The sequence below is a fragment of the Arachis hypogaea genome, chromosome 17 (assembly GCF_003086295.3).
Source record: "Arachis hypogaea cultivar Tifrunner chromosome 17, arahy.Tifrunner.gnm2.J5K5, whole genome shotgun sequence".
In the NCBI taxonomy this organism is placed as follows: domain Eukaryota; kingdom Viridiplantae; phylum Streptophyta; class Magnoliopsida; order Fabales; family Fabaceae; genus Arachis; species Arachis hypogaea.
In genome coordinates, this window is record NC_092052.1 from 1,697,497 (window position 1) to 1,721,879 (window position 24,383).

At 29.5% G+C, this 24,383-nt stretch overlaps 4 protein-coding genes across 6 annotated transcripts; 2 read left to right on the plus strand and 2 right to left on the minus strand.

The window, feature by feature from the left end:
* Positions 1-1,877: 1,877 nt before the first annotated feature.
* Positions 1,878-5,414, plus strand: LOC112766476 (desmethyl-deoxy-podophyllotoxin synthase). Its single transcript, XM_025812374.3, has 2 exons — positions 1,878-2,891; positions 4,623-5,414. The coding sequence occupies exons 1-2, from the start codon at positions 1,947-1,949 to the stop codon at positions 5,262-5,264; spliced, it is 1,587 nt and encodes a 528-aa protein (XP_025668159.1). The 5' UTR covers positions 1,878-1,946; the 3' UTR covers positions 5,265-5,414.
* Positions 5,415-6,222: 808 nt separating this feature from the next.
* On the plus strand, positions 6,223-6,846 carry LOC112765723 (receptor-like protein 9DC3). Its single transcript, XM_025811584.1, has one exon. The coding sequence runs from the start codon at positions 6,223-6,225 to the stop codon at positions 6,844-6,846; it is 624 nt and encodes a 207-aa protein (XP_025667369.1).
* A 568-nt stretch (positions 6,847-7,414) lies between these two features.
* LOC112765567 (receptor-like protein 9DC3) lies at positions 7,415-10,766 on the minus strand. 3 transcript variants are annotated; one of them, XM_072222148.1, is made up of 2 exons: positions 10,347-10,766; positions 7,415-8,756 (listed from the first exon to the last, which is right to left on the minus strand). In XM_072222148.1, the coding sequence occupies exons 1-2, from the start codon at positions 10,654-10,656 to the stop codon at positions 7,615-7,617; spliced, it is 1,452 nt and encodes a 483-aa protein (XP_072078249.1). In that variant the 5' UTR covers positions 10,657-10,766; the 3' UTR covers positions 7,415-7,614. The 3 variants fall into 3 exon arrangements, with proteins under 3 accessions (XP_072078249.1, XP_072078246.1, XP_072078247.1); XM_072222145.1 differs by having other exon boundaries at positions 7,415-9,197; positions 10,347-10,763; XM_072222146.1 differs by lacking the exon at positions 10,347-10,766 and adding an exon at positions 9,186-9,516 and having other exon boundaries at positions 7,415-9,054.
* An 8,430-nt stretch (positions 10,767-19,196) lies between these two features.
* Positions 19,197-22,676, minus strand: LOC112765568 (receptor-like protein 6). The gene has a single exon (XM_025811466.3). The coding sequence runs from the start codon at positions 22,463-22,465 to the stop codon at positions 19,400-19,402; it is 3,066 nt and encodes a 1,021-aa protein (XP_025667251.1). The 5' UTR covers positions 22,466-22,676; the 3' UTR covers positions 19,197-19,399.
* Between the last annotated feature and the right edge of the window lie 1,707 nt (positions 22,677-24,383).

The window sequence follows — 24,383 nt, forward strand, 5'->3', positions numbered from 1 at the left end:
TTATTATGAGTCTATTTCTTCAATTGAAATGATTTAATTTCAAATAAATAAATTTTTCCAAAAAACTAATACGTGTAAAATTTTCCTATAAATTAACCTTTAATTTATTTTAAAAGATCTTATTAGAGTAAAGTATCATTTTTGTCCCCAACGTTTAGGGTAAGTCTCAAAGTTATCCCTAACGTTTCAATAGTCCTATTTAAGTCCTTAACGTTTCAAAATTGACTCAATGTTGTCCTGCTGTTAGGGATCCGTTAATAAAATTGACCGCAGGATAAAATTGAGACGATTTTAAAACGTTAGGGACTTAAATAAGATAAAAACGTTGGGGATACATAGAAATAAATTTTAATTTTATTCTATATATCAATTTTTTATTGTACTTAGTATTCAATTATTTTCAATCACATTTACACTTAATCACATTACTTTCATTTTAAATAAATTTATTTTTTTAATTTTACAATTAAAGTAATGTAATTTTTTTATAAATAAATAAATTTTACACTTTCATTCTAAATAAATAATGTAATGTGATTAGAATGAAAGTATAAAATTATAAAAAAATATAAGTAATGTGATTAAGTAATGAAAGTAAAATTACATTATTTATTTAGAATGAAAGTTTAAAATTTATTTATTTATAAAAAAATATATTACTTTAAGTGTAAAATTATAAAAAAAATTAATTTATTTATAATGAAAGTGTAAAATTATAAAGAAATATAAGTAATGTGATTAATTAATGAAAGTAAAATTACATTATTTAAAATGAAAGTGTAAAAGTATAAAAAAATTAATTTATTTTGAATGAAAGTGTAAAATTATAAAAAAAATTATAAGTAATGTGATTAAGTAATGAAAGTAAAATTACATTATTTAGAATAAAAGTATAAAATTTATTTATTTATAAAAAAATTATATTACTTAAGCATAAAATTATAAAAAAATTAATTTATTTAGAATAAAAGTGTAAAATTATAAAAAAATATAAGTAATATGATTAAGTAATGAAAGTAAAATTACATTATTTAGAATGAAAGTGTAAAAGTTATTTATTTATAAAAAAAATTACATTACTTTAAATGTAAAATTATAAAAAAAATTTATTTATTTAGAATGAAAGTGTATAATTATTAAAAAAAATTATAAGTAATGTGATTAAGTAATGAAAGTAAAATTACATTATTTAGAATGAAAGTGTAAAATTTATTTATTTATAAAAAAGTTACATTACTTTAAGAATAAAATTATAAAAAAATTAATTTATTTAGAATGAAAGTAATGTGATTAACTGTAATTTAAAAAATAATTGAATATTATGTACAGTAAAAATTAATATTATTGAAGGATAAAATTAAAATTTATTTCTATGTATCGTTTTTATTCCCAATGTTTTCGTCCTATTTAAGTTCCTAACGTTTCAAAATCATCTCAATTTTGTCCTGCCATCAATTCTATTAACGGATCCTAATGGCAGGACAACATTGAGTCAATTTTAAAACGTTAGGGACTTAAATAGGACGATTGAAACGTTAGGGACAACTTTAGAACTTACCCCAAACGTTGGAGACAAAAACAATACTTTACTCGAGTTATTATTTGTATCCATTCTATTCGATACAATAAAGTGCATCATATATATATAGTAAACAAAAATACATGTTAACATTAAGTATGAAATAAGAATATATAAATACACAAAATATTTTTTATTTAATAAAAAAATTATAATTCCTTTTAAAAATTTACTCATGAAAACTCAAGTGCAGTCGACTTCATTTTCATTTAACCGCTCTCGTCTATTAATTTCACGTGAAGTCGACTGGATCTGAGTTTTTAATCATATTTATACATGCATCCGTTTCATACTCTATAAATATAGAAGCACTAGCTTAATTTTATAATCACTTAGCTCTCACTTTCTCTACACATTTGATTTCTTCATGGAGCATCATCACTACTCCTCATCATCATCCTTACCCTTCTTTCTATTTTCGTTAATAATCTTCATCCTTTTCATATCACAACTTCTCAAATTGTTAGATAAGAAATCCAAAGTCACAAGCAAGAAAAAAGAGAAGCTTCCTCCGGGGCCATGGACACTACCTCTAATCGGTAGCATACACCACTTAGTTGGAAAATCTCTACCCCATCATCGTATGAGAGACTTAGCAAAAAAATATGGTCCTCTCATGCACTTTAAACTCGGTGAAGCATCAATCATGGTAGTTTCTTCTCCAGAAGTTGCCAAAGAAGTATTTAAAACCTTTGATATCAACTTTGCCGAAAGACCTAGACATTTGGGTGCAGATATCTTGACCTATGGTTCCACCAACATAGCCACCGCGCGATACGGTGGCTATTGGAAGCAACTAAGAAGAATATGCTCAATGGAACTTCTTAGCCCTAAGCGTGTGAGTTCGTTCAAATCAATAAGGGAAGAAGAGGTAATGAATTTGATAACATGGATTTCTGATAATACTGAATCTTGTGTTAATCTTAGTGAGAAAGTTGCTTCTTTGACAAGTGCAATCACTGCTAGGGCAATTTTTGGAGAAAAGTGTAAGGATCAAGAACAATTCATTTCATTGTTGAAGAATCTTGGAAAGATTGTGGAACGTGTTTTTGTTGTATTTAGTCTTTTTCCGTCTCACACATGGCTCCATTATATAAGTGGAGCGAAACGCGAGACGGAAAAGGTGCATAAAAATTTTGATATTGTAATTAAAAATATTATAAAAAATAAAATAATAAGGATGAAAAATAATGAGGATGATGAGGATAAATCTCACACGGTGGATCTTCTTTCTATTCTCCTAAATATTGTGGAAGATCATGGAGCTTATGAATATCCTATGACAATCAACAATGTCAAAGCTATTGTTTTTGTAAGTATACATTTTGTTTTTTATTTTTTGTTTGTGATATTTCTATTTTTCATCCTTTTATTGGGAGTTAGGATTATTTGTGACATGATCATCATTTACTATACGGTGAAAATTCAGGTGAAGTCGACTTTACGTAAAATTAATATTTGAGGAATTGATATTTGAGAGCCGTTAGATAAAAATTTAGTCAAATCAGTTAAATCATCTAACGCTTTTCAAGTATCAATTTCACGTGAAGTCAACTGCACATGAGTTTCTACCTTAATGTATATACACTCGTGCATGCATAATAATTTAGTCTACTTACTTGGACCATAGAGTAAAGGTTGGAGTAGGTGGATATGTTGCACCAAAATCGTGCTCTCCATTTCTTTATTATTACTATTCACATAAAGTTGTTTAACGTATTAGCTATTAAGGGATTGGTTATTTAATATTTGATGGTGAGTGGCAGCCAGGTATGAAACCTAACACCAATCAAGAAATTAAATAGTTTAGTCCCTCAGAATTTAAATGTCTTCATGTATGTCACTTCAAAGTCTCTTCCTCGTTGATATATTTATATTGAGAGTAGTGTTATTGTTTTTTGCTTTAATTACTCTGTTTAGTCTTATAATTTTGCGAAATTTTTAATTAGATCTTTATATTTTTTTTTCTTTTAATTGAGTTCTTATACAAATTATTTTTTAATTGAGTCTCTACACTTTTTTTCCTTTTATTTAGGTCTTTATACCATTTTTTTTAATTGGGTCTCTATAAAATTAAGCCAATTACTACTAAGAGGGACTTAATTGAAAAAAAATTAGTGCAAGGATCCAATTAAAAAAAAATATAAGGACCTAATTAAAAATTTTACAAAACTATAAGGACCAATAGAGTAATTAAATCTTGTTTTTTATTAGTAAGGATTATATATATATCCAATTAGTTTAAGTACCTAGAGGTATTTAGTATATATATTTAGTATTTAATTTTGGCAACTACTCAAATGAAGATGACAAAAATATCTTTTCATGAAGATACTTTGTTTAAAAGTGTGGTTTATTTATTTAGCCACACTTTAAACAAAAATAACACTTTTTTAAATATCAAAATTTAACTATACAATCCATTATCTAAAGGTAAAAAAAAATATATTCACATGAAGACAATTATATAATCGGCTCATTTTTTTTAATTGGAGTGATGAATGTGTTGTACTGAGTTATGTTACTATAGTGGTGCTTAACATCAATGTGGGGCAGAATTTTCTGACATGCTAAGCTCACAAAACGGACCATGTGAATTGCATGAGAAGAAAAATAATAGGGACAAATCAGATGGTCGGATTTGCATAGAGAGAAATTCGAATTTTAGATGTAGCAAATCGGACCGTCCGTTTTGTAATGGAGATTTCGGACCGTCCGATTTGTCCTTACCTGATCCCACACCGTTATAAAGCTCACACGCCCTCCATATATAGGTCCTACTCCAATCCCTTCTCCATAATAAAAATAAAAAGCTTATAAAATCTTCATTGTAGTATCCACCTTTAATTTTATGTAAAGTATTATTACTTTACTTTCTTATTTTCAGAGATAGACTTTAACTAAACTATATATATAATATTTTCTGTAATTTTATTTACTATTTAAAATTCTAACATGATATAATCACCAACATTAGAGTTCAAATAACAGGATTATTGTATGATAAAACTTTAAAACTCATTTAATTTACATGGATTGTCAGGATCTATATGGTGCCGGAATTGAAACATCATCTGCAGTGATAGAATGGACAATTTCTGAGCTAGTGAAGAATCCAGAAGCAATGGCAAGAGCTCAAGAAGAGGTTAGAAAAGCTTTTGGCACCAAAGAATCATCATCATCATCATCATCATCTCTTGAGAATCTAACATATCTAAAAGCAGTTATCAAAGAGACAATGAGATTACACCCTCCATTTCCTTTACTCCTTCCAAGAGAATGCAGAGAGACATGTGAGATCAACGGCTACACCATAGCCGCCGGCAGCCAAGTGATAGTAAATGCATGGGCGATCGGAAGAGATCCTAATCATTGGGGTGGCGAAGAAGATGCTGAGAGATTCCGTCCCGAAAGGTTTCTAGAATGTTCCATTGATTACAAAGGTTGTGATGTTGAGTTCATACCCTTTGGTGCTGGGAGGAGGATATGTCCAGGCATTTATTTCGCTGTTTCAAGCATTGAAATTTGCGTTGCACAACTTTTGTATTATTTCGATTGGAAAGTTCCAAAAAATGGAGACATTGAAGGAGAATTGGATATGACTGAATATTTTGGGAGCACGGCAAGAAGGAAGAATGATCTTATCTTAGTTCCCATTCCATGGAATAGTAGTAATAATAACTAATAACAATTTAGCTCCAGGATTTGTTATTGGCCAATGTTGCTGTATGTACAAGGGAGATTCCAACTCTCGGACACTTGTTTAAGCGAATTAGTGAGCTAATCACTAAAATAATTCAATTTACTTTAATTATATATTATTATTAATTGATGATATGGTAATGTTTTCTATGTATGTTATTTTCTTTTCTTTTTGAAATTTTAGACTCTATGGCATATAATAATATAAATTTGTGCTTACCTTTTTTTTAATTTTTCACGGTATTCTCCAGTCCGACAAGTCAAGGATTAATTTGTCGCAGTACTAAGTTCCATTTAAGAGTTTGTCGCTGGCCAATGGATTGCTGCATGCATAAGGCGGAATTCGAACTCCTGACACTTGCTTAAGCGGACTAGTGAGCTTAACCTACATAGAGACATATAAGAATCCATAGAGTATTAGGCCAAAAAGAAAAAAACAATTAAAAATTAAAATAATAATAAAATTTAATCTCTCGGAATTTACTATTAGTAGTTTAGTACTAAAGTAGCACTACTTTCGAACTTTGACTTTGACTTTGACAAGAATTTTGTTCCTTTTTTTTTAATTTGTCTCTATCAGTTCAATTATGATGTATAAAATGAGTTATTGGTAAATTTTCTGTAAGATATACTAAAAAATACTTGATTTGTTTTTACATTTACACTAATAATATTTTATAGAATACAGGATAACTTTCCCTACTGCACAGAGCTGGAGGTTTTAATTCTTGGCAAGAATCGAATAGAGGATACCTTTCCCTACTGGCTTCAGAATTTGACATCTTTGAAAGTGTTGGGTCTTAAGAGACAATAAGTTTTATGGTCCTGTTGGTAATAACTTGACAACCAAGCATCCATTTCCAAGTTTAATTATCTTTGATGCATCAGGCAACCATTTTAGTGGCCTGTTGCCAAAAGACTTCATTGAGAATTTCCAAGCCATGAAGAATGTTGTTCATGCTGAAGTGGGAAGAGTTTTGAGTTACATGAATAGTCGCTTTTACTCTGCAATAAGTTATGAAACTCAAGCAGAGTATGCTAACTCATTGATAGCAACAGTTAAAGGGGTGAGCAGAGCTTACACAAAAATTCCAGCCATCTTTGCATATATTGATTTGTCAGAGAACAAATTTGAAGGAGAGATTCCAAATGTTATTGGAGAGGTTCATGCACTCATAGCACTCAACCTTTCCCATAACAAACTCATTGGTTCTATTCCTCAATCCGTGGGATATTTGACAGAACTTGAATCATTGGACCTCTCATCAAATATGCTCACAGGTCGGATCCCAAATGAATTGACCAATCTAAACTTTCTTGGATTCTTGAATCTTTCCAGCAACCATCTTGTAGGACTAATACCACGAGGAAAACAGTTTGATACATTTCGAGAGGATTCCTACCAAGGGAACATGGGGTTATGTGGATTTCCGTTGTCAATACAATGCAACAAGAACCTTGAAGAAGAACCTTTATCCTCTGGAACAAATCAAGCTGAAGAGAAATTTGGATTTGGTTGGGAGCCAGTGGCAATAGGATATGTATATGGAACTGAGGAGTGCTAGGGGTTAGCAACTTTTGTGTTTTGGGCCAGCAACTTTTGTGTTTTGTAACCATCATTTGACCATCAATAGTGTTTTTAATGGTGTGAGATTATATCAAATGGTGGGAAATCACTCACTTTTTTTTTATAGTTAAGTACTGGTCACAAAACACAAAAGTTGCTGGCCCCTAAACTTTCTCTTTCTAAAAAATATTTTCTAATATTATATTTGATTGTAAAGGACACAACATTTTAATTCTAGAGAACAACCTAATCGGACTAATCAAATAATTGATTGAGAATCAAAGTATATAAAGTACTTTCCATCTTCACCAGAGTTTTATACTCTTATTTCTAACTAAGTATAGATGGTTTAATTTTCGTTTTGAATATGGGACCAGCTATTACTTGATGATGGATACCACAATCAATGACTTTTGTTTATTATTGCACGAGAATTAATATTTTTTTTATCAAATTATTTTAGATTGTCATCATAAAAAAAAGAGAAGAAAAAAAAAACAACCATATTGTATTGGAGATATTCCTAATAGTTTGACAATTGTTCTAACATAATTACTAAAAGAATCAACAATCAGAAAACACACACATATATATATATACTTCGAAAACAGAATTTACTTGCAACATTTCTTACAACTATAGAACAAGTACTTACTATAAATATCGACAAGACTTGTAGACATCCATAAAGTAAAAGAAAAATACGACACCAAATCAAATAAAACATGAAAAACACAAAAGCACAAGACATAAACTTATTACACATTTACATTACAACCAAAAGCTGAAACAGAGTTGTTCTTGCACGCCGGCGGTTTCCACGACTCCTCCTTTTGGTCCATTTACCTCCAAAGAGGACCACTAGCCATTCAGGCTTTCCAATTGAGAAAACACAATATCCCAAGCCAATTCCAAGCACCATTCCACATGCATATCCTATTGCCACTGGTTTCCAACCAAACCCAAATTTGTCTTCAGCCTCAGAAGATGGATATTGTTGCAAGGGGACATTGTTGTTGCATTGAATTGACAATGGAAATCCACATAACCCCGTGTTTCCCTCATAGGAATCATTTGAAAATGTATCAAACTGTTTTCCTCTGGGTATTGGTCCCACCAACTGGTTTTGGGAAAGACTCAAGACTTCAAGAAAGTTCAGATTTATCAATTCAGTAGGAATATCCCCAGAAAGCATATTTGAGGAGAGATCCAATGATTCTAGATTTGTCAAATTTCCCAAAGAGTGGGGAATATGACCAACAAGTCCGTTATGAGAAAGATTGAGGCCTATGAGTCCATGAAGCTCCCCAAAATCATCTGGAATCTCTCCTTCAAATTTGTTTTCTGACAAATCAATAATTACAAAGACTCTTGGAATTTTCGTTAAAGGAAGACTGACTCTTTTAATTGTTGCAACCATAGAACTGTCATATTCTGTTGTGCCGTGAATAACTTGCCAATCTGCTTCAATATAAGACAAAGGGCTTTGCACATCATCATGAACAATCTTCATGGCTCGAAAATTTTGTATGTATGCTTTTGGTAATGAGCCGCTAAAGTTATTGCATGATATGTCAAAAATAATCAAACTTGGAAATATATTTTCAGATTTCAAATTTACAATTTGACCGTACAACTTATTGCCTCGTAAGACCAGTATTTCCAACTTTGACAGATTCTGAAGCCAATTGGGAAATGTATCCTCAAATTGATTATTACCGAGATTCAAATCCACAAGTTCTGAGCATTCAGACAATGATTTCGGTAATAGGCCTTCGAACTGGTTGCCATTGAGATTCAGTGTAGTAAGATCCTGAAAGGTATCTGGCAAAGTCCCATGAAGTTTGTTCATTTGTAGATCCAAATCTACAGGGGATGAGCTATTGGCAAGGCACTGTGGAAATGTTCCTGTGAATTTGTTGTGGGACAAGTTGATAATTTCCAAAAAGGTTGCATTACAAAAGAAGCAAGAAATGTCATCAGCCATCGAGTTGAAACTAAGATCAAGGTTTTGAAGTCGATACCATGGGAAATGGTCCATCAATGTAAAATTGTTGTGTGAGAGATTCAAATAAGTTAATGAATCCATACCATGTATCCATTCTGGCACTTTTTCCTGAAGACTATTGTTGTACAATTTAAGATAATCCAAATTTGGAAATTTTCCGGAGAATTCCAACCAACCAGTAATATTGCTAGAAAGCAACTGCAGTGCCATCAAATTGGAGAAAGTGTGATTAACACTAGTTTCAGATTTTAGCAATAATGAACTACAACCTGAAAGATAAAGATACTCCAAGTTTTGAAGCTTAGAGAAGAGTGGGAAGTGGACAATACCGCTCCAGTTATCTGAAGACAAGCACAAATAAGTAAGGTTGACAAGATGAAAAATGGATTCTGGAAAATTTCCTTGGAGCTCATTGTTGCACAAGTCTAAATACTCGAAGGAATAAGATGTAATTTCACTTATGTGCCCTCTGAATCTGTTATTTGATAGATCTAAGGATCTCAAAGACTTGAGGGATAAGGCCCACTCAGGAATTGTCCCATCTAAGTATAATTGAGTGAGATTTAAAAAGGCTACTTTGTCGGGTAGTGGTCCCTCAATTTTATTATTAGAACAATCCAAGGAAGAGAGTTGAGTTAAGACAAACAACGAGGATGGCAACTTTCCTTCCAAAGTGTTATCATGAAGGAAGAGAGTTTGCAACTTGGTGTGCCTATCAAACACATTTGGAATTTGACCACTAAATTTATTCCATGAAAGATCCAAGTAAACAAGATGATGAAGGTTTGAAAGAAATGATGGGAACGAACCCGTGAATGCATTGAATGAAAGGTCCAAGTGAGTGAGATGCTGAAGGTTTGAGAGCAATGATGGGATTGAACCATTGAATCCATTTTCAGACAAGTACAAAAAAGTTAGCTGTGTGAGGTTAGAAAAGGAATCAGGGATTTGTGATCCTGGGAATTGACACGATGAAATATCCAAAAAACTAAGAGAAGTACTGCAATTCAACTTTGGAAAATGGACTTGAATGTTTCCGTATAGATTGAGCTCATGAAGGTTGGGTAAACAGAGAACGTGACTTGTCAAGTGTCCCCTTATTCTGGTAATACCAAGACTAAGAGTAACCAAAGAGAAAGAAAAAGACCAATTGGACAAAGGGTTTGGTGTTAAGCTAATGGAAGACATGTCTGTCTCATCCAATACAATCTCACGTAAAGCTGTTGCATTTTGCAACATTCTTTTCCAACTTGTTTCTTTCCACTTCAAATCATTATTCCAAGAGAGATCAAGTAATTGTAATTTGGAAAGGTGTGAGATTTGAGAAGGAATATCACCTTCAAACCCACAACTGGATAAATTCAAGTGTATGAGACTCACAAGCCTTTCAAACTGAGAAGGCAATTGAGAACCATCAAAATCATTGAATGCAAGGCTGAGTGTTTGGAGATGAGTAAGATGAAAAAGAGTGCTATTGGGATTCATATTACCTACAAGTGCACCACAACTGAGATCGAGGCCAATCACGTGACTAGACACAGAGTGGCACGTGACACCCATCCATGAGCAGCAATCTGTCCCATTTTCCCACGTACTCATCTTTGGATAAACATGGGGGCACTCATACTCATAAAAATATTCAGAAAATGAAGTGTTAAAAATGAATTGAGTCTTAAAGTGAAGCAAGGCAGAGCTCTCATCGGGATGGCATAGATGCGAAGACAAACATGCAAAATGGAACATCATAAACATATACACACACATCACCACTCTAACAACCAACAACATCAAATACCCCATTGATTTTTGCTTATTTTATGTATATATATATGGCTTACTTGAAAATGGGATTGGTATGTCACTCATCAATTAGGATCCATCTATTTATAGATATTTTTTCTAGCTGGAATTACAAACACCTATACCCAGCCAATGCATGATTTGTAGATTAATATTCATACTATTCCAATCTATCAATGTCCAAGACTAATTCATAATTGAAGTTTAGTTTTCTTCTAACCCGAGACCCACATAATTTTATTTCCATGATACAAGGCATTTGTGGATGAACTTAGCTTGAGGGCCCGTTTGGGAAACACCAAAAAGTTACTTTTTTCAACTTTTGACTTATAGAAAGTTATATTAATGTGTTTGGTACAAATTTTTAGATAAACTTTTAACTTTTCAAAAAGTTATTTAAGAGCTTTTGAAGAAGTTAAAAAATGTGACTTCTCCTATTTTCAAAAGCTATTTTATCACTCTTATTTAATGCACAACTTTAAAACAATGACTTCCATAATAACTTTCCAAACTCAAAATAACTTATTTAAAAGTTAATATTAATAAAAGTCCTTATATTTTAAGCTCCTTTTTCAAAAGAACTTATTTAAGAAGTTTAGCAAAACTGACCCTGAGTGATTGACTCACCAAGCTAAAACTAAGGTCAATATTGGTATTATATGTGGAAATCAATGGGCATGGGAAGAAAAAGAAGTTCATGACAAAAGCGGCACGATCCAGGTCCATGTTAACAAATAATTCCATTTGATTAGTCTTTTTTCTTTGGACAGAACATTTATTGGCCTTTTTGTTTGGGCTAGAATATTAATTAGCCTATGAATGAGTCAAATGAGAAATTAGTTGGAGTGAGAGGCTTGTATAATTTCTCTCTATTTTTGTTGTTGTTTTCTATTTCTTGTTGGGTATAATAGCTGTGGTCTGTGGGTCATGGAGTAAGAAACTTGACTTTTTTATTTTCTTCTTGTAATTATACTCACTGAAATATGCCATATGTTTGAACCATACCCATAATATCCACCATGCATTGATTTATTAGAGTGAATATCAATTTTCTCAAAACGATATCATTTTTATTAGTTGTGGAAAAAAAAATCAATATGAGTAAAAAAAATAGATAGTTAAAGCTTTTTTTTATTCTTGGTGGAAGTAATTGTACATATCAAGAGTAACATATTTGTTAGGATAAATTGATGTTGTCCCAATATGAATCTAGAAAAAGATTTTGGTCCGTCTGGATAGGTTCATAAGTGACTTTTTTTTAATTTTTAACTTATAAAAAGGTATAATATTAATGTCTGATACAATTTTCAAAACAAAATTGTAACTTTTTAAAAAGCTATCTTAATGTTTAAGGAGAAGTTAAAAAAAAATTTCTCTTATAATAAAAAGTTTTTTATCATTTTTCTCTTAAAATAAGTACTTTTAGAACTAAAAAATCAAACATAAATAACTTATTTATAAATTACTTTTAATATAAACATTTATTATTTAAACTATTTTTTCAAAAGTAATTTAATTAAGTTGTTTATCCAAACTGGACCTTTGTTCTAGACTTAATATATTATACAAAGCAATATTAGCAAATCAATTTTGTTCACGCAATATCAATATCAGTTAAATCTCAGTCACCACAAAAAATATCAGTTAATTTTTTTTAAATTATAGATCATATTAAATCATAAATTTTTAATTCTAAATTTAAATTATAAATTCTAAACTCTAATTTAAAAAAAAAAATAAAATTTTTAGAATTTAAAAAAATTAACGAATATTAAGAAACTAAAAAGTAATTCCTTATATATCACTCTAAGTTTTTCGTCACAAAAATTAAAGACCATTTATAAAGTAAGCAAAACTATATATAAGATTTTTCTCTCTCTCTATATATATATATATATATAATGAACATTTTATTCCGACCCTTCAACAACGTAATCCCAAGTCTTCCCCCATTATATTCCCAAATCGACCTATAGGATTTGTGATCAACAACGATATGCACTAGTTCAATTATGATCGAATGCTATTATAATAATCTAAATGCTTTATTCCTATTATTTTATAACTAAATTGAAAAATATATATATTTAATTTGTAAAGAATATAATGTGATGATCAAGTCTATCAATTTCACCCAATCCGTCTCATATTTTCTCCATTCTCTTGCATGTATATATAGATTATCTCTTTCAAATTTTTCTTTAATTTTCGCCGATTCATTGTTGAAGTAAAAGAAAAAGATAAACTATTAAATCAAAAGTTTATATTATTGACAAAAATAATTCAAAAAATACAACCAATAAATAAGTGACGAAAAAATAATTAAAAACATGACAAAAATCGAAAAATAATTTTAATGTTCTTTTCAATGAAAATGTTCTTATTATATAGTAATTTAATTACGTTAATGAGAAAATTAAATGGGAAATATTCTTCGGATCAAACAAAATACATTGTGAATTTTTCATATTATTATTGTTACCTGTTAATTACTAGAGATTAAGATTAAGAGTAACAATTAAAATCTATTTTTGGAGCACTAGATATTATTTTATAAATAATACTTGTATTATTTCATTTATTTATATTAGCTCCCCAATCCCCATAATCAAGCATGCATTGAAGGAAGGGTTGGAAAATTTGTACATTTATAAAGACTTTAAGAACTTATTTGCTGGGATGAATTGATGTTACCATAACGTGGTTCAATGTTGCTTATTGTAGGGCCATAACCACTCTCAATGTGTTGCTTTCTTTTCCATAACCATTGAATTTAGTTAGGACTATGATACGTGTATCAAAATCAGTCACTAAAATCAGTTTCTAATGTAAAATACATATTAAAATATAAATACACATTAAAAATAAATTAAATTAAACATATATTTATATACAAATATATTAATAGCTGATTTTAGTGGCTAATTTTAGTGTACGAATAGTATTTTTAATGAGCAGTGCTAGGTAGCCAAAAATTAATTACAATATAAAAACTAGTGTATGTTCCCATACCTTGTATAGGATAATACATAAAATTATATTAAAAATTTTATTAAAAAATTAAATAATATATATAATAATTATTATTATAAATATTTTATAAAGTTATAATTAAAATCAAACTCTTAAAATTTTTAATATTAAAATATTAAAAATAATTAGTATTTATCTTAATCAATTTGAGTTTGTTAAGTAATCATCTCACTCGTCCGCTTAAACAACTATTAGGAATTAGAATCTCGCCTTGTGTATATAACAATCTATTGGCTAGCGATAAACCCTTAATAAAAGGAGTATCAATACATGGTTAGACTTGGCAGGAGTTTTTGAATACGCAGATACCCGACCCGTCTATACCCGGATGAAAAGGGTAATAACTTGACTCGAGTCGGGACAAATTTTGCTTAAGACAGGTATCATCGGGTTTAGGGTGTACCCGCCCCGAATATATACATATAAACACTTTTTAGTAATTAAGATTTGCCTCACATCACACATAATTCATAGCTTCAGTCTATATTCTATAGCCATGCAAGATAAACTCAATCCTCACCTAAAATCTTCTTCTTCTCGACTTCTTCACAAAAAAATCACATAGCTCTTGTCATGTTGTTGCTGAGTCCATCGCCGCTTACCTATTCACAACTCCCATCTTCTTTCACAGTCAGAGACGAACCCACGTTTAATATAGAGGGGGCATTTGTCCTCACAAATTTTTTTGAAAAAAATAATACTTATATACATATATACCACTTATTATATTATATTTGTCTCAAAATAAAATATAAATAGTTCTTTTGTATTTTATGTTAAAAAATATTTTGTTAAACTTAACACATAATAATAATTATATTGTTAAATTTGATTTAGTATGAAAAATATATAAATACACTAAAAAATTAGTGATAATTAATTATATTATATTAGTTAATTAATTAATAATTAAATTGAAATTTAGTTTTCTAATTAAATACAACTTAAATTATTAGTGATTTTTTAAAAATTGTTTAAGATAAAAAAATATATTATCTATGTATTAGTATACTGTAATTATTTTGGTTAAAAAATTTATTTATATTATAAAAATTATAATAAGTAGATTTGACAATTAAGTAAAATAATTGTTTAAAAATATATATAAAAAATAATATTTAATCACGTTAAAAATAAAAAAGTCCTTATAAATATTTTTTTGTTATTTTAAATATTATACTATGTGTATGAAATTATATTTTTATTATTTTAAATATTATAATAATGATTGTGTGTATATTTCCAGTTCTTATCAATATGTATTAGATAGTTCTAATTTAAAATTTTGAATATATCTAAACCAATTTAGATTGATCAAGTGATCAACTTAGTCATCCGCTTAAATAAGTATTGATGGTTCAAATTATGTCTCGTATGTATAGCAACTCGTTGCCGGCCAATTGTAGATTCTTAAATGGAATTCAAATTCATGACGGATTAGTCCTTAACTTGTTGAATATCGTGGGAAGCAAAAAAATTATCTATACATAAATTTTATTATATTTTTGTCCGCATTACTAAATTTTTCAGAGTCCGTCACTGTTTACAGTTTATGTCATCATCGCTGCTCATCCCGTTACCATCGTTGTTGAGCCCGCCGCCACCATTCTCATGCCGAGTTTCTTTTCTCTATGTATTTCCCCCCCTCTCTCTCTCTCTCATTGTGAGTGTGTTAAGTTCTTCTATTCAAACATTGATATTTAAATTATAAAAAAATTGATTTTCATATTTTATAAAATATCATACTGGCAGTAATTATAAATATGACGCTACTTAAAATTAAATAAAGTAACATAGATAAAACAAATAAAAAAAATAAAAAATTACTTAATCTTGTATAAAATTTACCTATAAAATTCTGTACCAAAAAATGAATTTAATTTTAGTATATTAATAATATAAAATATTTTATATAATCATTCAATTCAATTAGATTTATCTATTTAGGTCATTATTGAAAATAAATTTAAGATACTAACATACAATTACTTTAAATTAAGCAACAATTATCAATACTATATAAAGGACACACTATTCTACTAACAATGATTGCCATAAGGAATAATTTTCCAATTTTCTATATTAATATTAGAAAGTTTATATAATACTATATAATAATAATAATAATATTATTAATACTATATGATATCAAAACAAAAAAAATTACCGTGTTAATATAATATTATTAATATTATATAAATCATCTTTGTATTTATTTTTCTGTGCGTATATAATATTTAATTAACACATTAAGACATATATAATATTTTATTAATACATATATAATATAAAGTGATTTACAAATTATTATTAATTCGTATATAATGTATAATTAAATTTAATAAATTCAATTAGAATAAATAATAAATTATTTATTTTATTTCTGACTTTATAAATAAATAAATTAATTAACTAATATAACAAATTATAATTAATGTAGTAAAATTAATTAAGTAATATATATTATAATAAATTATATTAATATTTAAATATCTAATCAAATCAATTAGCTGATATAATTAAGTCATGGTAATAAATTGTATTGAATGAGTTAAAATAATTAAATTGGAAAACACTCTCCAGAGCATGCCACGTCAGCTCCATCATTAAGTGCAGACATCCGATTTTTATATAATAGAATAGATAGATGTCACATAAAAATTCTCATTCTCTCTTGATAAGCAAGTGACATACACTTTCTTATCACTTACTCTCCTTATCACCTACTATTTATCTGCGTGTTTGGAGTTATTAATGTTCTTTTCAAAATCAATTTCAGTTTTTTCCAAATTAAATCCCTAAAATTCCTCACTCACATTATTACCCATTAAAATGCAATTTTCCTACAGAAATTATGGAGTTTAAATTTAAAAATTTTAACAACTTCTACTGCACAACTCATATTTTACATATAAACTATTAGAAAATAAAAAAATAAAAGATAAGATATAAAAAAAATTAAAATTTTTTTAAAATAATTATTAATTCATCATATTAAAATCAATAAATAAGCATACATATGAATATTAAATAAAAATATTAAAATAATTAAAATTATGACCTATTAGTGTATATATGAGATAATTTGAAAAATACAATAAAACCCATAGTTTAAAATTTAGTAATATTAATTATAAACATTTATTAATTATAGACATCATATGTATGAAATTATAAATATTATGAGTACAAAATTAAGGATGTTATTAATATGAAATTCTCGATGTTATGCGTATGAATTTATGGATGTTATGAGTAAATTTATCAATTGAATAAATTAATTTAAGAATTTGACATTTTTTCAAATTCAATTATGAAAAAATTTAAAAACATGTGTTAATTTGATAGTTACTTATGCAATAACTAAAAAATAATGTGCATGGATGTAATATCTAATAAACATGAATTTAATTTTTAGATGTTAGTTGTATGTAATTATGGATATGAACTTATGAATGCTATGTATATGAACTTATGAATGCTACGTGTATGAACTTAGTTAGTATAGTATAACTATAGATGCACATAAAAAAATTAAATCATTTTATTACCATACCTCATCAAAGCTAGTGTAGTCTTTCATATTCTCGAAAATTGATTGACGGACAATAATCTCATCGGGTGAGTTTGTCTGTTGTTCAAATTATTTTTCAACTCCTTCTTGTAAATTTCTTTGTCATATCCCAATTGTGCTTGTAATTGAAATAGAGTTGTGATTTTTAGCTGGAGGGAATAACAACCTTCATGATCCAAATTAACAATAAAAAACCTATTAAACCAAGCTTTCATATTTGTTGACGTTTGCAATAATAATAAATGAATTAAAGGAAATAAAAATCAATTACAATTAAAATCATTTAATTAATATTATTATCGTTTTTAATTGTTATTGATGATTATTGTATTCTTAAGTCTAAGATTTGAATTTCTCTCCAAAGATGCCATTCCGTTGGTATCTATTTATTAAGTATGGGAGAGAGAATCATATGACATTATAACATTCAAATTATAAAAGAAAATATTAAATAGTGATTACAAGAATGTCTAATAGTTAGGGATATGATATTATAATTAATATCATTAATAAGTGGGGCTAATAAGAATATGATAAGTAGATTGACAAGAGAATGAAATAGAAAATTAAAATATTATTAAGTTATATAAATGAAGTAAATTATGAAAAATTTTGGCTAATTATGGCTGAAAATTTTTTGTTACCAAACTTTTTCCATTTTTGATTTGGTTAATATATTCATATCCTGTTTATTACATTAATGGAGTGGACGCTATGTGATCTTCAACCAATTCTATGCTTCAATATGGTTACCGAAATTAAGGACTATAGCTTGTTTTCAATATTCGGCTTAGTCGTGTACTAGCTAAAGCGTTACATTTGTCTGGTGGAGATCATATTCACACCGATACCTTAGTAGGTAAACTTGAAGGGAAAAGAGATATTAACTTAAGTTTTTTCACAATCGAAGATGAAAAATCATTATTTTACTAAATACATTTTGCTATCAAAACTTTTCATTGATACAAGAATCATGCATGTACACCACTAGTCAGATTGTAAACCATTTGAATCAAGTGAGAAAATTATATACTCTCACAATTTTGTATATATTGATTTATAATTTGAAGGAGAGATTCCGAATGTTATTGGAGAGTTTCATCCACTCATAGCACTCAACCTTTCCCATAATACACTCATTTGTTCTATTCCTCAATCCATGGGATATTTGACAGAACTTAAATCATAAGACCTCTCATCGAATATGCTCACAGGTGGAATCCAAAAGAATTGACCAATCTAAACTCTTTCCAGCAACCATCTTAATATAAATTAATAGATGCATGTCTTGTTGCACACTTCTTGGGATCATGGAACACTCTCAATATAAATTTGTACTTCACATCTCTAATACTTTTTCACAATATATAGCATACCTTTTATAAATAATACATATTGAATTCTTTAATCATTAATGTAACGTAATCTTAGCCTCATGAAAATTCTGATAAATATTTTTTAATATTATATTTGTTCTTTTTTTAGTATTGTAAACAGAGAAGTAGTATTACTGGACACAACATTTTAATTTTAGAGAACAACCTAATCGAATTGATCAAATAATTGACTAAGAACTATCTTCATTAGAGTTTTATCCTCTTATTTCTAAGTATGGATGGTTTAATTTTCGTTTTGAATATAGAAACATTTTCAACTTGCATTGAGAGTTGGGACCAGCTATTACTTGATGATGGATACCAGAGAATTAATATCTTTTTATCAAACTATTTTAGATTAACATTAGTTAAAAAAAGAAGAAGAAAAAAAAATCAGATTATATCGGAGATATTCCTAATAGTTTGGTAATTGTTCTAACATAATTACTAAAAGAATGAACACTCAAAACACCTTACCTCCTAATAACTCAGAACCCATGCATAATAATGATAGTTGTTATAGTCTTCTAGATACTTGGAAGGTGCAAGTGAAGAAGTTTTGGACCAAGAAACTCTCGCACACATATATAGGCTTTGAAAACAGAATTCACTTGCAACATATCTTACAACTATATAACAAGTACTTACTTTAAATACCGTTAAGATTTGTAGACATCCATACAGTAAACGAAAAGTACGACACCAAATCAAATAAAACATCAAAAAAGACAAGAGCACAAGACATAAACTTATTACACATTTACATTACAACAAAAAGCTGAAACAGAGTTGTTCTTGCACGCCGGCGGTTTCCACGGCTCCTCCTTTTGGTCCTTTTACCTCCAAAGAGGACCACTAGCCATTCAGGCTTTCCAATTGAGAAAACACAATATCCCAATCCTATTCCAACCACCATTCCACATGCATATCCTATTGCCACTGGTTTCCAACCAAATCCAAATTTGTCTTCAGCCTCAGAAGATGGATATTGTTGCAAGGGGACATTGTTGTTGCATTGAACTGACAACGGCAATCCACATAGCCCCATGTTTCCCTCATAGGAATCGTTTGAAAATGTATCAAACTGTTTTCCTCTGGGTATTGGTCCCACCAACTGGTTTTGGGAAAGATTCAAGACTTCAAGAAAGTTCAGATTTGCCAATTCAGTAGGAATATCCCCAGTAAGCATATTTGAAGAGAGATCCAATGATTCCAGTTTTGTCAAATTTCCCAAAGAGCAGGGAATAGGACCAATGAGGCTGTTATGTGAAAGGTTGAGTCCTATGAGGGCCCCAAGTTCTCCAAAATCATCTGGAATCTCTCCTTCAAATTTGTTTTCTGACAAATCGATAATTGCAAAGCCATCTGGAATTTTCTTAAAAGTAAGACTGATACTTTTAATTGTTGCAATCATAGAATTGTCATATTCTTCTGTTGTGTCGCCACTAATAGCCCAATATGTTTGAATATAAGACATATGGCTTCGCACATCATCATCAACAATCTTCATGGCTCGAAAATTTTGTATGTATGCTTTTGGTAATGAGCCACTAAAGTTATTGCATGATATGTCAAAAATAATCAAACTTGGAAATATGTTTTCAGATTTCAAATTTGCAATGTGACCGTACAACTTATTGCCTCGTAAGACCAGTATTTCCAACTTTGATAGATTCTGAAGCCAATTGGGAAATGTATCCTCAAATTGATTATTACCGAAATTCAAATCCACAAGTCTTGAGCATTTGGACAATGATTTCGGTAATAGACCTTCGAACTGGTTGCCATTGAGATTTAGTGTAGTAAGATACTGAAAGGTATCTGGCAAAGTCCCATGAAGTTTGTTCATTTGTAGATCCAAATCCCAAAGGGATGAGCTATTGGCAAGGCACTGTGGAAATGTTCCTGTGAATTTGTTGTGGGACAAGTTGATAACTTGCAGAAAGGTTGCATTACAAAAGAAGGAAGAAATGTCATCAGCCATCGAGTTGAAACTAAGATCAAGGAAGACAAGTTGATACCATGGGAAATGGACCATCGATGTAAAATTGTTGTGTGAGAGATTCAAATAAAATAATGAATCCATACCATGTATCCATTTGGGCACTTTTTCTTGAAGACTATTGTTGTACAATTCAAGAGAATATAACTTTGGAAATTTTCCTGAGAATTTTGACCAACCAGTAATATTGCTAGAAAGCAACTGCAGTACCCTCAAACTGGAGAAAGTGTAATTAACACTAGTTTCAGATTTTAGCCATAATGAGCTACAACCTGAAAGGCAAAGATACTCCAAGTTTTGAAGCTTAGAAAACATTGAGAAGTGGACAATACCGCTCCAGTTGTCTGAAGACAAGCACAAATGAGTAAGGTTGACAAGATGGAAAATCGATTCTGGAAAGTTTCCTTGGAGCTCATTGTTGCACAAGTCTAAATACTCCAAAGAATAAGATGTGATTTCACTTATGTGCCCTCTGAATCTGTTATATGATAGATCTAAGTATCTCAAAGACTTGAGGGATAAGGCCCACTGCGGAATTGTCCCATTTAATAAGTTGCCTTGTAAGGATAATTTAGTGAGATTTAAAAAGGCTACTTTGTTAGGTAGTGGTCCCTCAATTTCATTATTAGAACAATCCAAAGAAGAGAGTTGAGTTAAGGCAAATAATGAGGATGGCAACTTCCTTTGGAAATTATTATTAGAAAGGCCAAGGGATTGCAAGTTGGTTAGCCTATCAAACGCATTTGGAATTTGACCACTAAGCTTATTTTGTGCAAGATCCAAGTAAACAAGATGATGAAGGTTTGAAAGAAATGATGGGAACGAACCAGTGAATGCATTGAATGAAAGGTCCAAGTGAGTGAGATGCTGAAGGTTTGAGAGCAATGATGGGATTGAACCATTGAATCCATTTTCAGACAAGTACAAAAAAGTTAGCTGTGTGAGGTTAGAAAAGGAATCAGGGATTTGTGATCCTGGGAATTGACATGAAAGATCCAAAAAACTAAGAGAAGTACTGCAATTCAACTTTGGAACATGGACTTGAATGTTTCCATTTCCAGATAACTTGAGCGCATAAAGGTTGGGTAAACAGAGAATGTGACTTGTCAAGTGTCCCCTTATTCCTGTATAACGAAGACTAAGAGTAACCATAGAGAAAGAAAAAGACCAATTGGACAAAGGGTTTGGTGTTAAGTTAATGGAAGACATGTCTGTATGATCCAATATAATCTCACGCAAAGCAGTTGCATTTTGCAACATTCTCTTCCAAGTTGTTTCTTTCCACATCAAATTATAATTCCAAGAGAGATCAAGTGACTGTAATTTGGAAAGGTGTGAGATTTGAGAAGGAATATCACCTTCAAAGTGACAATAAGATAAATTCAAGTATGTGAGACTCACAAACCTACCAAACTGAGATGACAATGGAGAATCATTGAAAGAATTGAAAGCAAGGTTGAGTGTTTGGAGATGAGTAAGATGAAAAAGAGTACTGTTGGAATTGATATTACCTACAAGTGCACTGCAACTGAGATCAAGGCCAATCACGTGACCAGACACAGAGTGACACGTGACACCCATCCATGAGCAACAATCTGTCCCATTTTCCCACGTACTCATCTTTGGATAAACATGGGGGCACTCATACTCATACTCATGTTCAAAAAATGAAGTGTTAAAAATGAAATGGGTCTTAAAGTGAAGCAAGGCAGAGCTGTCTTGGGAATGGCATAGATGCGAAGAAGAGAAACATGCAAAATGGAACATCATAAACATATGCACACACAACACCACTCTAACAACCAACAACATCAAATACCCCATTGATTATTGATTCAAGCTTTTGCTTATTTTATGTATGTATATATGGCTTACTTGAAAATGGTTTTGGTATGTCACTCATCAATTAGGATCCATCTATTTATGGATATTTTTTTAATTGGAATTACAACACCGGCCACCTATACCCAGCCAATTTATTTTTGTTTACATTCGGAATTGTAAATTTATTCTATTTTATTCTATTCTGTTTTATTTTTTTTTTCTTTCTCTCTCATTCATTATTGTTAATGGTGAAGACGCGCAGAAGACAAAAAGTGCAGGATCGGTGTCCATATAGAATGGACAATTGAGAAAGAAAGTGGAAATAAAACAACTAAACAAGCGCATGCAAAGTCAACAAAGTAGAACCCACTATGTGTAGAAGAAATGACCATTTACTTTGAAGATTTCGTAACGTCTTTGGCGGGATTAATTTATGGTAAAAATTCATATGTAGTTGTCTTCATATAAAATTAATAGTTAAAAATTGTTAGATGGTAAAAAAATGTCCATTTACTTAAAAAATAACACATGAATATTAGTTATATCATTACTAAAAAAATTATTTTTAATAGCCTTATTTTGTGCTGTTAGCAGCAGTAAAAATAACCGTCAATATATTTATCGACAATTAAACATTAGTTGTCTTATACATTGTCGCTAAAAAAATGTAATATATAATTATTATAACATAAAATAATAACAGTAAATATATAATTATTACAAAAATATAAGTTAAATAAGATATATAGTGGTCATTATGTTATCAAAACTAAAAAATTGTTACTAAAAATAATTTTTTTTTCTAGTGTAGATATAATGAAAATAAAATTATGTATATATGACAAAAAATTAATTTTAAGGTGCTTTTTAATGAAAACTTTCTTATATCTAGTAATTATTTACTATCATTTTAATTATGTAATAAGAAAATTAAATTGAAAATATTCTTCAGATCAAACAAATTATAAATTGTGAATTTTTTTTATAATAATATTGTTGTGATGATCAAATTTATCAATTTCACCCAACCCATCTCATATTTTCTCCCTTATTCCCTGCATGCATACATTGTCTACTTTTTCAAATCTTTCTTTAATTTTTTCGGATTATTTGTTGAAGTGAAAAAAAAAAAAAACTACTAAAATGATACCAAAAATTTATATTGCTAAAGAAATAATTCAAAAAATACAAACGACAAATAAATCTTGAAAAATTAAATAATATGACAAAAATTTAATAATAATTTTAATGTGCTTTTCAATGCAAATTTTCTTGTATATATACTAATTATCCACTACTATATTTAATTATGTTAATAATAAAATTAAATTGGAAATATTTTTCAGATCAAACAAAATAAATTGTGATTTGTTTATATTATTATTATTATTATTATTGTTATCTGTCAATATGGATTGAGATCAAATAGTAGTTATATTATTTTATTTATTTACATTAGCTCCCTAATCCTGATAGTCAAGCATGCATTTAGAAAAGGGTTGGAAAAAATTGTACATTTGAAGACTTTGTAACAAGAACGTATTTGGTGGGATGAATTGATGTTATGATATTGTGGTTCAACTCTTGCTTATTGTAATGTAGGGCCATAACCACTTTCAATGTAGTTGCAGTTGCAGTTTGGTTACGGGTCAATGAAGTTAATTATTGCATGATATGTCCAAAATAATTGAATTGGGAAATTGATCTTCAGTTTCCAAGCTAATAATTTGCCCATACAAGTTTTTAAGTTAGACATTACAACACATTATATGCCTTAAAACTTAAGAATCATGAGCACCACTATTCAGAATTTCAGATTGTAAACCAGTTGAATAAAGTGAGACAATTATATACTTGCACAATTTTGTTTGCAACATCAACTCATCAAGTATATAGGTAACAACATACTTAAGAAACT

Bases quoted from the DNA above. Each gene is read 5' to 3' on its own strand.
- LOC112766476 (XM_025812374.3), top strand. From the start codon at position 1,947: ATGGAGCATCATCACTACTCCTCATCATCATCCTTACCCTTCTTTCTA. The intron at 2,892-4,622 runs GTAAGTATACAT...ATGGATTGTCAG, and splicing joins ATGTCAAAGCTATTGTTTTT to GATCTATATGGTGCCGGAAT.
- LOC112765723 (XM_025811584.1), top strand. From the start codon at position 6,223: ATGAAGAATGTTGTTCATGCTGAAGTGGGAAGAGTTTTGAGTTACATG.
- LOC112765567 (XM_072222145.1), bottom strand. From the start codon at position 10,656: ATGGGGTATTTGATGTTGTTGGTTGTTAGAGTGGTGATGTGTGTGTAT. The intron at 9,198-10,346 runs GTAATATGAATC...GCTTGTCTTCAG, and splicing joins CAGTTGTGGTGCACTTGTAG to ATAACTGGAGCGGTATTGTC.
- LOC112765568 (XM_025811466.3), bottom strand. From the start codon at position 22,465: ATGGGGTATTTGATGTTGTTGGTTGTTAGAGTGGTGTTGTGTGTGCAT.